The sequence below is a fragment of the Triturus cristatus genome, chromosome 6, assembly GCF_964204655.1.
Source record: "Triturus cristatus chromosome 6, aTriCri1.1, whole genome shotgun sequence".
NCBI lineage: Eukaryota > Metazoa > Chordata > Amphibia > Caudata > Salamandridae > Triturus > Triturus cristatus.
This window is the reverse complement of record NC_140589.1, coordinates 1,142,044,186-1,142,061,627: the sequence shown is the minus strand read 5'-3', so window position 1 is coordinate 1,142,061,627 and position 17,442 is coordinate 1,142,044,186. Positions and strand designations below refer to the sequence as shown.

Below are 17,442 nucleotides of genomic sequence, written 5' to 3'. Positions count from 1 at the left end.
TGCTCTCTTAGACGGCTAAACAGACGTAGCTGCATGATGCATGCTTGCAAAGGACAAATGGGGTTACAGAATTTAAGAGCGACAATGGTGCCAGCAAATGGTATGCCTATGGGCAGGCTGAAGACCACAAAGTACAAACAACAGGTCTCTTTTCGAGACAGCACATGCATGTCGCCTAGCGCCGAGACCTAAAAAAGCAATATGATGCGGTCAACACTGGCTGCGTTACAGCACTTCTATTTTCTTTACTTTCAGCCATGTTGCAGAGCAGTGCAACTGTGCTGCTGTACAATGTGGCTTAAAAACCATTACAAGACCAATAGATCACATATAGTTGAGACCTATTTGCTTTGCCAATGCTTGTTTAATTAGTGAAAGTGCTTGGTAACTGATATCTGATTTCGCCTATGAGCTTACTTGCGCTTATATGGATCAATGAGTCACTGAATGTGATGGTTATGTGAGTGGCTGAATAGGTGGGACACAGAACAAGCATCAATGGATGAATCCACGGCTGGGGGGAGGCAGCAGTGATGGTCTGGAGAATAGCCTCCTATCAACAATTCATCATCCATCTTGTTTTCACCCACAACTCGTTCCCTGGTGCACTCACCCATTTATTCATCCATTTACCTAATCACTTATCTGTCCATTTCTGTACCATTTCGCTCATTTTCGTATTCACTCACTGAACAATACACACAATCACATACACAAAATCTCTAAAGAATGGAGAAACACTTTCATTAAAAAAAGAAAGAAAGAAAGGCCAGACCTACTGGCTTTAAGAATACCTGTTTAATATGTATGGAATGCAAAACTAAAGATGGCAAAAAGTTTCATTTGTGTCTGAAGGACAATTTAGAAGTGAGGATACAGGGAACCCCATGACCATATCTTACACCAAGCAATACTTGTTTACAAAACAGAAAAATGAAGAGCAACTATAGTGAATTGCTTTAAAATGCCTTATTTATTCAAAGCAATTCATATTTTCTTTTAAATGTTTCATTTAAATGGCCAACATTCAAAACATTGCCCAACAATGCTTTTGACAGCTCACTTTGGCACGGATGGGCAGTAGACCTTCAGACACGGTTTCTTTATGGTTTTATTTCAGCCTTCAAAGACTTGCACAGATATCTTTACATCAGTGTATTTGTATCACAGCACATTTAATAACTATTTTCTATCAACCTTTCTGCAAAACATGTAGCATGGACATGATTAAGCCATCAGAAGATTCTACATTTCACATTATTGAGAATTCCATAAATGGAATTGACACCAGTGCAGCTTCGGTTTCAGTCCAACACAACATGTTTCATTGAGTACAATCCTGCAGTGCCAGAGTTCAAAGAGGTGTAAAAATCTTTAAAAAGGTCAGTGGTCAGACCTCACATCAGTGGTCAACTCCCAGATGTTATCATTGTTTGGAATTTAGTATATCTGCCCATTTATTTCACTGTGTGCGGAACTGTGAAGGATTGCTCATAAAGACCCCTGGTGTGTTCGCTTTCGAGATCCTCTGAGAAGGTTCAGGACCAGGACTGCTTCAATGAAAGAAGACAATAAGCCAGGCTCATGCTGCATTGCAAGAACAATTCATTCACATTCTGTAGAGTGCTATCTGCCAAGAGTAATATCCTGCTGATATTTAAACAATTACTCAATTGACAGTGCCAGTGTATCAACCTGAGATCCTCACGCGTCCATGGTTATTAGAAGTGTGCCTTAGAAGGTTTTGCTACCGTAGTGCCTGTTTTGAGCCTGAATGAGCTAACATTGCCACCTAAGTAATGAGTTATTAACAAGTGGAAACGACCCATTTCACCCACCTGCTGGAAAAACTCATGTAGAAAATTCAAGTTAGTGCTTTACATTGCGAGATTGTTCTTAAATACTAAAACTAAAAGCAGTGTGTCGCATCTACCTTCCAGTACGCAAAAATGTGTAACATAGTATAAATTAACTTATAAACAATGTTGATTACCTGCAAAGCAACACCTTAACAGACCAAAACCAAAGATGAGGAAAAACACAATCATTTAATTATTTACAAAAGTCACACTTCTAGATTAATTTCCTCTTGCAACAGCAATGGAAGAAATATGGGTATGGATTTTTATACAACACACAATCCTTCCCACGCACTACTTGAAAGAATTTGTGCCCAAGAATTAAGGCACAAGCAGGCGCTCTGTGTAGGTACACTTTCACTCAGAACAGCATCATAACTTCAAACAAAAGGAGGCACCCACAAAAAACACAAAAAGTCCTTCATTTATAGCTTCTGAAGGTTTCCTAGATCACTCTGGCAGTAACATTTACAGCGGATATTTTTTTATTAACCACATACAGCACGAGCTGTAAAGTTCTTTGATAACTGTAGAGGAAATGAGCACGGTGGTTCTAGGCTCTCAAGGATGTTTTTTACCAAGCCATAAAGGTAGGAATATCCTGTTGACATCAGATTACCCTATCAAATGATAGCCCTCTCAACAGTTTTGCAATCTTGTAAATTTCCCAGCTGTAACTTTATTATTGCCATAATTTAAGATGGCAAGGTCATCCATTCAATGTACACTCAATTAACCCATAAAAGGGTAGAGGTGGGTGGGAGGTATGACGGTCTTTCAAGAATTAAGAGGGCACAAACCTAGATGAGAGTCCACGCTTACTCCATAAAGAGAAGTTCTATGATGGCAATTAATCTACCACTGTACCCTGGAAGGTCCAGTCGTTTATTGTAATAGCCCTTTTTAACCACTGCGTAACCCTACACACTTGTTTTACTTGTTTAAACGATATGCATATGCGCTTTTCAGACTTATGGTCTATCAGAGAGGTAAGTAGATAATTTCTGTATCAATGTTTACTAATGTGTCATCCTGTTGATGAATTTAAAACATGCTTTTTGATATATAATACTAAAAAGCAAATGTGCAAATGAATGTACCCTGTGAACCACACTGCCTCATCCAAACGTATAAGGCATTTGTTTGGAGTAAATCACACCATTTAAAAGCATGGGCGGCTATATAAAGACGTTGCATACCTTCGCTCTTTCTGGTGAATAGTCTAACTGCAGATTCCACACCTTTAGAATAATCTCAGGCACCAGACTGGATCCAGATTTTCAAAAGGAATTGCTCCTGAATGTGTGGACGGTGGTGCAATCAGACCTTGCAACAGTCCGGTGACTCCCCCCCCCCCGGATGTGATAGCAGCATGTAGGTGTCACCCCTGCGTGTTGATGTCAGTTTTGTTTTGCACTTCTCCACTGCCTCAGACACGGATCAATCATGACAAGTTGCAGGTAGTCGTGTGCTGAGCTAACTTTTTAACAGGTATCAGACTTCACTTCACAGAATGAATGGCAGTGAGGATTCAGTGGTTGGATCGAATACCACCTGAAAGAGCATTACTGAAGGCAAGTAACCACAAAATCCTCATCTTTAAGACAGATACTCAAGCTGTAGCTTCCCAACAGTTGAGGGATCTGATGAGGGAACTCACACCATAAAGTCTTACAGCACAGAAAGGCAAACTGACCATCTCTGCTGACTCAACTGTCTATAGACAGCAGCAGCTTATTGAATGTATGCATGGGCGCTCATTTATCAGCCTGCCAGACGTCTCACCAGTGCCATTGAAGCAGGATTGATTCGAGTGGAATTAGCTTGTAGGCCATCAGGAGGCTCCTTCTTGGTGAGGGCATAGAATGTCTTTATGCACATGACTATCCAGCGGCATGGAGACTTTCTGTCTCACCTTTCTCTCCCAAGCACAAGCAATGAGCATGAAGAGCAGGCAAGCTACACAGTATTAACATGTGTAATTTATTTAAATACTGAGATCTGCCAGTGGAGCTTCTCCTCTTTCAACGGAAGTAGTAGAGGAAAAAACAAGACAGCAAGGGTAAAAGACTGACCTAGTTGGAAGAATGATGCAACTTGGTACAAAGGAAACGAGGGTTCTCTGGACCAATTTCTCAGGAAAGAAAGTTATGCATGGAGATTACACTGACTGCTTCAAAAGATTAGCGACATGGCGCATAGATGTGTTTGATTTAAAAAGATAAGCCAAATGTCTTGATTATGAGGAGCCATTGAGAGCAACTGTGCAAGGACTGGAACTCCATGCACCTCAGAAACAAGAACCAAGTTAAGGACCCATTGAGGCAATTTGAGGGGTCTTCGCAGACACATATGGGTCAAACCTTTTAAGGACCTAATCACAAAACCTGACTTGAATAAAGAAGGTGGGTCAGACAAACATAACTAGGTAGACAGTGCTGACCTAAAATCTTTAACTGTGCCAACCACAAAGCTTGCTGGCCCAAAGACCACACAAACAACAGGATATCTGATAATTTGGTCAGGAGGGGGATCAAGCTGAAAGTCACTACACCAGGCCTCAGACTTGGATTTAATCACGAGGCACCTAATCACAAGAATGATATCCACAAATTCAGTGAGTAAGTTGAAACTGCTCTGTTTGCGTTGCTGAATCTTCATTAATTGAAGTGTATATTGTGGAGATCTGGGTGCATGACCCTTTCCTTTAATTGAGACAAAAGGTCCTTCTGGAGAGGCAGACGAAAAGGAGGATAAATGCTCAACAGGTTGGAGACCCATACTCTCTAGGCCCAATTCAAGGATTTCAAAATGATTTTGGCACCGCCCGTACCGACCTTCACAGAATTCGAGGAAGAAAAAACAGCTGAGGAAATGAGTACAGAAGTCCTCTGCTCCATTGCAGATGGACTCCATGGGACCAGTATGGCAGACACTAACGTGCAGTAATCTGGACACTGATTTTAATGGTGGTGGTAAAATTATCCAGCCAGGGAACACACCCCTGGTCAAAGATGCCCTGAGCCAATCCGGAATGAAGATTCAATTTGTGATCTGCCTGTTGATGTCTGCTGAGCCTGTTTGTCTTGGTGCTTACTGACCCAGTCAGATATCTGGCTACCAGGGAGATCGAACAGTCTGGCCGTCAAATCGAAGATACCCCCCCGTTTGTTGCATTACCATATTGCAGTTTTGTTGTACATCAGAACCTGCACAGACCTTCTCTTGAAGAAAGGCAGGGACTGCTGGATGGCACAAATCTCCAAGAGGTTGACAATGAGCCTTTGATTCTCTTGAGACTACAGAATCCGATTTTCACTTCTCCCAGTGAACTGCCCCAACTCAGGATGCTGCATTTGTCTCTGTGATCTCTGGATGGTATAGGTTACATCCTTTTGAATCAAGACCAAGACCTAGCCACCACAAACATGCAATATGTGAATCCATGACCGACACCTAGAAACCCCTAAGGGTGACAGTGCTGCGCTATATAAATGCTAAATGACATCTGCTTCCTGAGCAGCATAGTTTGAATTTTTTTTTTGGGGGGTGGGTGGACATAATTTCTCTGGCACACTTAATTCTTGAAGTCTGGTGTGGGTACAACTGACAAATTTGGGAGTGAAGCTCCATTTCTGAGTCAAAGGGCACAGAGAGAAAGGTACTGATGTCAGCACAGAAGGGTGGCACCTATATGGGTATTTATGATTTCACAGGTGGATTGGAGTGAGGCAGTTGCAGAGTCAACCACACTACCTGCAGGCACACAGGAGCAATTGCTGTTAAAAATTTAGATCCTGTCTGGCACCTGAAATTATGCTAAAAGTGTAGAATATGGCTAGAAGTATCCATCGGAACAAAGCCTACAGCTCATGATGCCCATTTAAACCTGAAACTGCCACTCTTGTTAGAAACCATAATACTGCATAATATTCATCAGTAGCCCTAAGATATTAGTAAATTAGAAGATGGACACCTGTCCATTTGATACTTCAATTGGTCAGTGCACATCCCGAAAACCAACGTTCAAATCTCATACCCAACCAACTCAAGATAGGATTCAAGTAAAAAACTTAAACAGCCACTTTCTGCCCTTTGAAGGATATGGCCCATGTCATTGGGCACATTGTGCTATGCTCCTAAGCCCTCAATAAAAAGAATATTAGATTTGTCAACAAATGACCACCACAGAAGCAAAACCCTTCAGCACCTCTCTTGTCAAACATCCTGAAGGTTCAGTTTGCAAAGAAACGGAGAACGAAAGGAGCCCAGGAATAGATGTCCATCTTGCTCATGCGCTTCGCTGATGTAGGTCGTCACCAGTCCATCGGGATCGTGAAAACTTCTTTTGTAGGATCCGCAATCACTGAGCTCCACAACCAGGCTGTACTTGGGCACCAACTTTATCATTGTATCCGGGCTCATCAGCTAATCACAAAAAGAGTAATCATACATAGGTAAACAACTAATAATCAGAGATCTTGCATACTCGGATCTTCAAGTTGCAATTAAAAACTTAAACCAAAGATCTTATAAACCAAATATCTTATAAAGTCGATAAACCGTCTTTAAGAAAATAAAGTATATTTCAACCAGGGATTACAAGACCAAGCATTGACAAAGACAGTAGGTTTTGCTTTTATAGTTAATATTAAGCACTCTTCTATTGATTGAGAAGATGTTCAATGGTTATCCGTTGAGAGATTTTAGGTGGAAAAAGAACCATGTACTGGCTCAAATTGAAGTAATCAGTGTGTACCACTTTTTTGTATGTGTGTTTTTTAAATGCTGCTGGCTGGCCTAGGGCTTGCGTGCACGTGATCGTGCACGCGCGCAGCCGCCATGCGCTAGGCCAGCCAGCAGCACTGCATCATCGCGATTACTTTCGCTTTCAGAGCGACCGTGATGTCTTTCGTGGCCAATGCTTGTTTTTATTATCTCTGCCGATTATCTCCAGAGAAAGCAGTCCTGAAAGCGCAGCAAGTAATTATACGCTGGTGTCAAATCCAATTTGAATCCTGCCCGCACAGAACAAACCCTGCCTTAATTTGAATCCCGCCTGCTGTTCCAGAGCCTCGGTCCTGCCAGGTATTCGAGGACCGTCCATTTGGACAGCGCTCATTCAGAACAGAAACCTTCTGTTTAGCGTGCGCCTGGTTTACTCAGAGGCTTTCCAGAGTTTCTTTCGTGGCACGCTGCACCCCATCTGACGAAGGAAAGATAACACGAGCAGAGCCGCCCCCGCTGCAGGCCCGCGGCCTCCTTAAAACAAACTCTGGAGCTACCACTCCTGTGGAACATGCCACTCCTGTGGAACGTGCCCCCCCCCCGCCACTTCTGTGGAACGTGCCACTTCTGTGGAACGTGTCACTCTGCCACTTCTGTGTGCAGCCATGCTGGTAGGCATTTGTGTACATCCGATGCGCTCTCTCTGATGCATTTTACATAGGCATATTGGCCAGTTGGGATGTCCTCAATATTTAAAGGGAGAAATCTTTGATGTGGCCCTTTTCAAATCTATAACTTTCAGATTGATTCTTACAACTGTTGCGTCGACCTTATGTAATATCCACATTAAGTAAAAAACTGTAGCCATATACAATCTAAAATGCAGACTTTCTCAGTCGTAGTAGTAGTAGAAAGCTTTATTCGATTTTTCAAGAAAATGACAAAAGTATACACACAAAAAAAACAAGCATTGGCATAGCCAATAGGTCTCGCTTTTGGGACCTTATATGTATTTAGTTATGCAGCAGAATATCCTTGGTGCAACAACATCAACTGTTGCATGGCTAAACACTTATAAGTTACCAAATGCGAGACCTATTGGCTATGCCAATGCTTGTTTAGGTTGAGCCTCTGACAGCGCTTGCCTCTCTGTGGGCTTTTGGCACACCCACCAATTGCACTGGTTATCTGTGCCATTTAAAAAATGCCTGGTTGCTATTGGTGCATTTGTTTAAATGCCCCTCCTTGGTTTCCTTTGCTCCCTCTATGTCGATTTCAATAAGAGTATATTTTGTTTGCCCATCACACTGTTCTAGTGTGTGATGGCCTCTCCTCCCTGTGGCCATTGCAGTTTTAGTGTTGTTTATAACTGGCGTTGGCAACAGAAACGAAAGCGGTGATTCACGCTCTTTATATGTGAGGGCTGAAGCGAGGGCTTTTAGGCATTTTGTGCGTGCTGCAGATAGGTGCGGACTGAGCACTAAATGGAAATATTTTCTTTTCATCTGCTCCTAATGAACAAGTTACTTACCTTCGGTAACGATGTATCTGTAAGAAACATTAGTTAGTTAGATTCCTCACCTTAGAATATCCCCAGGCGTCAGGCTGGATCCGGAAAGATTTTTGTAGCAATACCCCTTGCTCGTCGCTAGGCGTCGTCTGCGGCTCCGCGTCCGTCGTTGGCGTCGTGCGCCGGAATGACGTCGGAGTACTTAGACGCCGCCCTCGCGCGCTGACGTCAGTTCTTGTACATAGCTTTCCGCGCCAGGGATGCTGAGCCATGCAAGAGACCGACACTGGTGCCAAAAAATCTAGGGCCCTGAAAGGGAGAACCTTAACCCTAGATGTCGGGTCGCAGAACGGGGATGATGGTTGGGTCGGTGAGGAATATAACTAACTAATGTTTCTTACAGATACATCGTTACCGAAGGTAAGTAACTTGATCATCTGAAAGAAACACGTTTGTTAGATTCCTTACCTTAGAATAGATACCCTAGCAATACCAACCCCGGTGGTGGGTCTGCGAAGCAAGATCACACCAGAAAGTCCTGGAGAACAGAACGGCCAAAGTGGCCATCCCTCCGGACTTGGCTGTCCTGGCAGTAATGTCTCGCAAACGTGTGCAGCGAAGCCCACGTCGCCGCCTGACAGATGTCTTGCAAGGGGACTCCCCGTCCCATTGCAGTCGTGGCCGCGCCCGAGTAGAATGGGCCCGTAGCCCAACAGGAGGAACCTTTTTCGCCAAAGAATAGCAGGTCTTAATACACAACACGACCCACCGAGAGATGGTCCGCTTGTGTACCGCTTTACCCTTCTTAGCCCCTAAGTATCCAACAAAAAGTTGGTCGACCACCCGGAACTGTCTTGTGCGGTCCAAATAAAAGGATAGCGCACGTTTTGGGTCCAGACAGTGGAGCCTCTCCATCTTTTGAAGGATGCGGAGGCGGAAAGAAAGTGGGCAGCGTGACAGATTGCCCGATGTGAAAGGGAGTCACGACTTTAGGCAGGAAAGAAGGACGTGTCCGGAGGACAACTTTGTCCGGATGAACTGAAAGGAAGGGAGGCTTGGATGACAAAGCCTGGAGCTCACTCACCCGCCTAGCGGAGGTGATTGCAACCAAGAAAGCAGTTTTCAAAGTCAAAAGACGGATGGGACATTTATGAAGGGGTTCAAAGGGAGCGCACATCAGAAAAGTGAGAACAAGGTTCAAGTCCCACTGAGGCATTACTAAAGGAACAGGAGGGTACATATGAGTAATGCCCTTGAGAAAGCGTGAAACAGGGGACTTGAAAAGAGAAGGCTGATCAGGAAGCCGAAGGAAGGCGGAGAGAGCAGCAAGATAACCTTTCAAGGTGCCCAGAGCATAGCCCTGCTGGGCCAAAAAAAAGAAGAAAGAGGAGAACCTCAGAAAGCGGGGCAGAAAGGGGATCCACAGCCTTTGCTGTGCACCATGCCACAAATTTGTTCCACCGGCAGGCGTATACCGTCTTTGTGGAGGGACGCCTGGCTGCCAGAATGACATCACAGACTGCAGGAGGCAAGTCAAATGGCATCAACTGCCGCCGCTAAATCTCCACGCATGTAGGTGGAGGCTGGACAGGTTCGGGTGGAGGACCGTCCCCTGCTGCTGCGACAGAAGATCCTCCTGAAGAGGCAGTCGTATCGGGGGATCGATGGACATACTGAGTAGCTCGGGATAACAGTACCTTCGTGCCCAATCCGGAGCCACCAAGATGACTTGGGCCCGGTCGCGCCTGATCTTCTTCAGCACTCTGGGCAGAAGTGGTAAAGGCGGAAAGGTGTACAACAGACCGCAACTCACCCGCGACGAAAAGCGTCGCCGAGCGAGTGCCGCCTTGGAAACTCCAACGCGCAGAAATGCTGACATTGCGCGTTCTCTTCGGTGGCGAATAGATCTAACCAAGGCTCTCCCCACTGCAGAAAGAGACCTTGCGCCACGTCCAAGTTCAGACGCCATTCGTGATCCATCATGCACCGGCGGCTGAGTTCGTCCGCTCTGGCGTTCAGAGAGCCCGCCAGATGTTGAACCACCAGGGTGATGCCCTGGTGTTCCAGCCATGTCCAGAGGCGCAGGGCCTCCTGACAAAGGGTCCACGACCCCACCCCGCCCTGTTTGTTGCAGTACCACATGGCGGTGGTGTTGTCTGTGAACACCTGCACGACACTTCCCCGGACAGAGGGAAGGAAGGCTTTCAGTGCAAGTCGGATCGCCCTCAGCTCCAAAAGATTGATATGGAGCAGAGTCTCCGCCGGAGACCAGAGTCCTCTGATCTCCGCCTCTCCCATATGGACCCCCCATCCCAGGAGGGACGCATCCGTCACTACCACGTGCTCCGGTTGGGGAAGGGAGAGGGATCTGCCGCTGACCCAATCGCGATTCGTGAGCCACCACTGCAGCTGTTTCGCAGTGCCCTCCGAGATCAAGACGTGGTCGGACAGGTTGCCGCGATGCTGGGCCCACTGAAACTTCAGGTCCCACTGCAGAGCTCGCATCCGCCATCTGGCGTGAGGTACTAACAGGATGCAGGAGGCCATCAGCCCCAGAAGCCGCAGAACCAACCTGACCGAAATCCAGGACAGAGGCCGGAAGATGGGAATCAGGGCTCGAATGTCCAGGACCCGCTGTTCCGGCGGATAGACCCGGAACTGCGCCGAATCGAGAACCGCCCCTATGAAAAGGAGCTTTTGGGAGGGACTCAGGTGCGACTTCGGCACATTGATGGAGAACCCCAGCGAATGCAGGAGGTCCGCCGTAGTCTGGAGGTGGGAGACGACTTGCTGGGGCGAGCCCGCCTTCAACAGCCAGTCGTCGAGATAGGGGAAGACTGGGACTCCTGATCTGCGCAGATGAGCTGCGACCACCGTCAACACTTTCGTGAACACCCGAGGGGCACTGGTGAGGCCGTAGGGGAGCACGGTGAACTGAAAGTGCTCCTGACCCACTGTGAACCGCAGGTAACGCCGGTGGGCCGGCAGGACGGGGATGTGGAAATAAGCATCCTGCAAGTCCAACGCTACCATCCAGTCTCCAGGGTCTAGGGCAGCAAGTACCTGAGCCAAAGTGAGCATCTTGAACCGTTCCTTCCGGAGGAAGGCGTTCACGCTTCTGAGATCCAAAATCGGGCGTAGGCCCCCTTTGCCCTTCTTGGGAACCAGAAAGTAGTGGGAATAGCAACCACAACCTACTTCTGGACCAGGAACGCGCTCGACGGCCTCTTTGGCCAAGAGGGCCGAAACCTCCTCCCGGAGAAGATGCAAATGATCCCCCGACATACGGTGGTTCTGCGGTGGCATGGCTGGAGGGGTCGTCTCGAAGGGGAGGGAGTAGCCCCTTCGGACACTTTGCAGCACCCACCTGTCCGAAGTGATGGAGCGCCAGTGGAGCAGGTGCCCCCCACTGGCGTTGAATGGGCCTGAAAGCTCGGACTAGGAGGGCTTTGAGGCGGATGCTGCCGGGGTGGATGTGGACTGACCGGCACGTTGTCCTCCAGAACCGCCTCGGCGGAAACAACTTCCGCGACCAGGTTGGTTCTGCGGCGGGTGGCTGGGCGGACGTGAGGAGGTGCCCCTTCCATGGCCACGAAAGGCGGAAGTTTGCAGCCGTGGGGCCGAAAGACTCAAGGACTTGGCCGTGGCCCGGGAGTCCTTGAACCGGGCCAGCGCACTGTCCGCCTTCACGCCAAAAAGGCGAGTGCCATCGAAGGGCATGTCCAGGAGGGAGCTTTGGACATCCTCAGAAAACGACATGGACCTCAGCCAGGCGTGACGCCGAAGCGCCACCATGGTCGAAATTGCCCGACCCAGCGAGTCCGTGGTGTCTAGTCCACATCTAATGGCGTGCCGCGCTGCATCTCGCCCGTTAGCAAGGGCTTGGGTGAGTCGCTCCCGGGCCTCCTCCGGGCACAAGGGCAGCACGTCCTCCACCGCATCCCACAGCGAGTGGGAGAAAAAGGTCCAAAAGACAAGCAGTATTTAAAGACCGCAGTCCCAAACTCAGGGACGAGAACAGTTTCTTGCCAAACTGCTCCAACCTCTTGGATTCCCTATCCGGAGGAGCGGACGGGAAGGAGGATTGGGAGGTAGAGGCCTGGATAACCAGGCTCTCGGGGGTGGGAGAGGAATGTGGGGTCGCCCGGAGCAGGGCGGTGGCGCCGGGCAACGTTCCTGTCCACAGGAGGGACTGTGGAGGGCTTGGACCAAGTGCCCTGGAGAACGTCAATGAGGGCCTCATTAAACTCCAGCAGAGGCTCAGTGGAGCTTGCTGTCGGTTGAAGCACCTCGGTGAGGACGTTAGTCCTCACAGCCACAGCAGGCAACTCGAGCCCCAGGGCTTCGGCCGCCTTGCGCAGCACCACAGAAAAGGCTGCACCTTCCTCCGAGGCCACAGTCGGAGGAGAGATGAATCCAGCGTCTGGAGAGGTATCCAAACAGCTGGCGTCCCTCAATTCCTCTGCCCAGTCCTGAGACAATTGGGCCTGTTCGGCCAGAGGGTCCTGAGACCCCTCCCAGTCGCCCTCATCATCCGATTCCTGATAGACAGGAGGAATGATCGGAGCCGGACGGTGGATGAAGCGGTCACCCATCAGCGCCGGTAACGGCGTCGGACGGCGCCGGGTCCGGAATAGGGCTAAACTGAGGCTCGACGCCGAGCGGGGTCGGCGTCGGGGGCGGAACCGGTGTCGGCGGCGTCGTGAGGTCGACCGGCACCGGCAGAGATCCACGCCTGGATCCCTCGGGGACTTGCGGCGTCGGGCCGGAGCCCTCGACGGCGCCGGGGCTGGAGCCGCCGGCACGCGAGGTCGCCCAGTCAACCCTGCGGGGCCCAAAGGCGCGCCGGCAGGCGTCGACGGCGGAGCCAGATTCCTCATGGCCGAGAGGAAGGCACTGACCTCCGCCGGAGTCACGTCAGTCCCAAGGACCGGAGGGTATGGGGACGAGCGCGGCTCCTGAGGCTCCGATGGAGCCGCGGGGGTGGAACCACCCAGACCCTCGGCCGGGTCGCGCGACCGGCGAGGGGAGTCCGAAGAGCGCAGACGCCGCTTGGACTTCTTAGAGTGTTTGGAGTAACGGGACTTACCCGAAGATCCCGACGAGCGATGTCGATGGCTCCGCGAGCGGTCCTTGGACCTCCTCCTGGACCGGGACCGAGAGTGACGCGGAGCCGAGTGTCGAAGCTCGAGTAGCTTACGGGACCGCTCCCGCCTAGCCTTTGACGTCAAGGCCTGACAGTCGGGGCACGACTCCGCGTCATGGTCGGCCCCCAGGCAGTACAGGCACCGGCGATGGTGATCCGTTACCGACATCAGTCGGTGACAGGCGTCACAATGCTTGAATCCAGGCATCCTACCGGCACCAGATGTCGTAGTCGAGTAACCAAAAGAGGTCAAAAAGTTAGTCAAAAAGTGACTAGGGGTAAGCTCTTCCCGGATCGGCGTTTACTGGCGCGGAAAAAAGAAGAACTGACGTCAGCGCGCGAGGGCGGCGTTTAAGTACTCCGACGACGTCATTCCGGCGCATGACGCCAACGACAGACGCGGAGCCGCAGACGACGCGCAAGGGGTATTGCTACAAAAATCTTTCCGGATCCAGCCTGACGCCTGGGGATACTCTAAGGTGAGGAATCGAACTAACGTGTTTCTTTCAGATTGTTGTTTTTAACGGAAAGCAAAGCAACTGTAATACCGTTTAAAGCAGTTGCGTGTTATTCCACTTCCCTGCGGTTCAGGTCTCTTTCTCACACTCACCCAATTGCAGCAGAACTTCTGTCACTCCGGATTAATAAGGATTACTCACTGTCCTTTTCTGTCTTCATACCCCTGAGCCATAGTCCAATGTCATTGTCTCTAGTTGCAGAGGGTTTCATATGCCGGCTGGTCGTCTTTCCTTTGTTATTATATTGGGGGCCAAGTAGACATATACCTTGAAGCATAAACGCCTCTGAGGACACTACTCCAATTCTAACACAACAAATGAAACCTCCCTGACGCTCCTGCTGTTTTTGCCTCAGCCGAGCTGCACACCTTAAAGAAAACAGAGGTGCGCATACCCTCTAACTTCATCTGCAGGCAGGATATTTAGTCCTCGTGAGGAGGGTATTCGGCTCACCATGGGCTCTGAGGTTGATGCCTACACAGGGAAGGTGCAGTCCTCCATCATACGCAAAAGAACCGTCCTGCTGAGGAAAGGGTGCAGCTTTAAAATACAAAGGTACAGTGCAGGTTAGCATGTGGGGTTCTACTATAATATGTCACATATAATGCGCCTGAGACCAGAGCTTCAGCGCTGCCTGGCATGCTGAAAAGGGTGTTACTCAGTGCAGGTGCTCATTGTATCAGCCTCTGAAAGATGAAAGCCTGAGCCTGCCCTGTCCGGATTCAGGCTTGTGAACTGGGATCCCTCATTCCAAGTTAATGAGGGATCCCAGAGGATTAATTCCAAAGAGCTATATTTCCAGCTGCATCGGTCTCGTCAGTAGCATTCCAAAATATTAAAGGTGGGAATGGAAGAGGGTGTGATGACAAGAGTGACTGTTTGTGAACGTATACCACTCTGTGATGGACGAGCGCAGACCTGATGAGCGAGGGAGGTGGTGGAGGGGGCCGCAGCCCCTCCTCCGCAGTCTCCCCAGCGATACGCCCAACATCTGTGGACGCTGTACACCTTTATACTACAGCCAATGAAACCATTGTTAGATCTGTTGGCCTTTGGGCTAAATAGAACAGCCTACTTTTTCACATCTTACTGGTGTTCTGTCGCATTCAACGTGTTGATTGTTTTCAGATAAGTGGATTGGCGCAGAGGTAGAAAAGTAATTTGCTCTAAATCAAACAATGCTTTACCAATGGGGACGTTGTCATCATAATTTAGGACTCCCTGTAACGATGTTGCCAGTTTGTGTGAGTGTTGGTAATACTGTAGCACCAACTGAGGCAGGGAGTAATTTAGAGCGGTTTGCAGTAATATGAAACACCATGGAAAGGGAGAGGACGATCTGAGAAATAATAAGGGGGGGGGGGGGGGCTTTGGGCTTTGTTGCAGGGCCAGAGGTCCAAGAAGGGAGGATGTATTTACCAATGGTTTTGATATGCCCTTGGTCTGTAGCAAACCTGGAAAGATCATGGGTTATATTTTTCAGACGGTTAAGCTAGAAGCTAGAAAGGGATTTGATGAAAATCCTTGCAGTACCTGCTCCCCGTCTGTCGTGAGCTGACGGGATAAGTTAGCTCAAACAAGTCAGCATTGTATCTAGAATACTGCATGATATACATTTTATAAAATAATCCACCCACCCATTCTTATGCCCTACCTTTCTTTACTTCAGACATAGCACCAATCAATTCACCCACTGGTGCTTTTTTCATAGGTATTTGTGTCACGCAATTAAGCCATAATAATGCTATAGACGTCAGAGGCATTAAAGGCAGGCAAGGCACCGTGATGATTCCAACCTATGAAAGGCAGGTTGCACACAATTCTTTTCAGCACCTTCCCAACCAGTGTTTCGTTCAGTTTATCTGAATCCATATCCATCGACATCCACATCCATTTGCCCTTCCCCGTTCTTCTCCATCAATCGGTCCACCCATATTTTGAGGCTGTAGCCACTATTATTGCAGTTAGCGACCGCATGGTTGACGTCTTCTTTGGAATGAAAGTAAAATGAATGCATGCATTTGCAGATTTGGTGGCGTGATGAACCTGCTCCTTTGCTAACAAGCGCTGTGGTTTTTATTTTTCTGAACAAATTGTTCCACTCTTATTCGAATGAATGTGTGAGCTGCCAGGGAAGTAATCATTTACTAAGACTATATCAATTAAAGGTTTAAAGGAGTGGGGGGTGCCCTCTTCGCCCACCGGGAGGATGATTCATTTAAAACAGTAATGGGTGGCAGTGTTTCATTTCTTGACAGTGGCAGCACTTTCAACTATCTAGCACTTTTTTTTTTAACCAGCAAAAGAGATTGATGTGCCCAAAATGATGCCCCGTCCTCCCCGCCCAATGCGGTCTATGCCATTGAGACTGAAAGTGCCAATACAATGGGCTCTTGTTAGGCTACTTCACCGATACACTAAGGCCTTTGGTCACAGTGGGGGTTCGAACAGAATAGGGGCAGGGAAAAAGGAAGGACAAGGGGTTTAAATGACAGAACCTCCAGTGTCGTGTGCTTTACCCTGTAATGTAAATGCCCCATCTGCCCTTGCTGAGACACCGTCCCCTTAATGAAATCTCCAGCAGGTGTTGAGATATGTTGTTCATTACTTTTGCAAATGGTCACAGTTGTTGACAGGGCCAGTACTAATTATTGCTGAATGACTGATTAGTATGCATTTAGATTGGCAGGTGGAACATGCCACAAGCATATATTCATTCCCTAAATTAAAACTTTAATAAAGACTCTTTGTGTGGCAAACTGCACGGTTCCGTAGTTGAAGAGTTAAACGGAATTTAACTGCGTGTTATTTTTATTGCCACTCTGACCAAACTCTAAAGTTTAACATCATATTTACTGTTTGCCTTACTTAGTGTAAGACCATTCTGTACAGAATGCAATGCTACAAAGAATTGATGAACATTGATTTTGCGTGGCCTATGTTTATTAAATTGACCTTTCAAATGCACTTTTTGCAATATTTATTAGAAATGCAAATGTTCATTGTTGAGCTAGTACCATCAATAAGTTTTAAAACAACAATGAAGATGTAGCAATGTAAGAATATTGGTCCAAGGTGTGTTAATGGATCGTGCAGGCACGACACGGGTTCAGTGAAGAGTGGATAGACTTCAATAACTTACATGATACTAGTGAGATTAACAAAGTACACTTGATGAGAAATAAAACTAATCCATATGAAGCCAGCTGTATTCTTTTAGCAAATGGAACTGTGAGCCCCAAGATAGAGGACCATTGTATTGCAGATGATCATTATTGTTTTGGTCCATTGGCAAAAAAGCTAAGTGCTCACTACTGAAGGTGTAATCTGCATTTCACAAGTATCCTGTTATAATAGGTATCCTATAATAACCTGTTATAACAGGAAGGACACAGGTTGGAATCCTACCACAACTGACTTAATTGGTCATCTTCCTGAAGTCAATAGTATTGGTACTCTGCAGTTTTGTGGTAAGTTGATCTTTTCCTAAAGCGGAAAAGTTCAATTCATTTTTTCCTCAGTATGGTTTAATTGGCTATTTTTATTGTTATTGATTGTATTTAGTCTATGGCTGCATCGATAAATACTTATAAGGTACTAAAGGCGAGATCGATTGCTTTGCAAATGCTTGTTTAATGAATGCCACTTCATGTTTACACGTTAACAATTTCTCTATAAAAA

The 17,442-nt window shown here is 47.7% G+C and overlaps 1 protein-coding gene across 1 annotated transcript in view; it reads right to left on the bottom strand.

The window, feature by feature from the left end:
- Positions 1-954: 954 nt before the first annotated feature.
- The window catches only part of APMAP (adipocyte plasma membrane associated protein), a 386,605-nt gene continuing 370,117 nt past the window's right edge, over positions 955-17,442 (bottom strand). Inside the window, exon 9 of the mRNA XM_085612063.1 lies at positions 955-6,287. Coding sequence (XP_085468189.1) covers positions 6,078-6,287 — 210 coding nt within the window. The 3' untranslated portion in view covers positions 955-6,077. The remainder of the gene's footprint in view (positions 6,288-17,442) is intronic.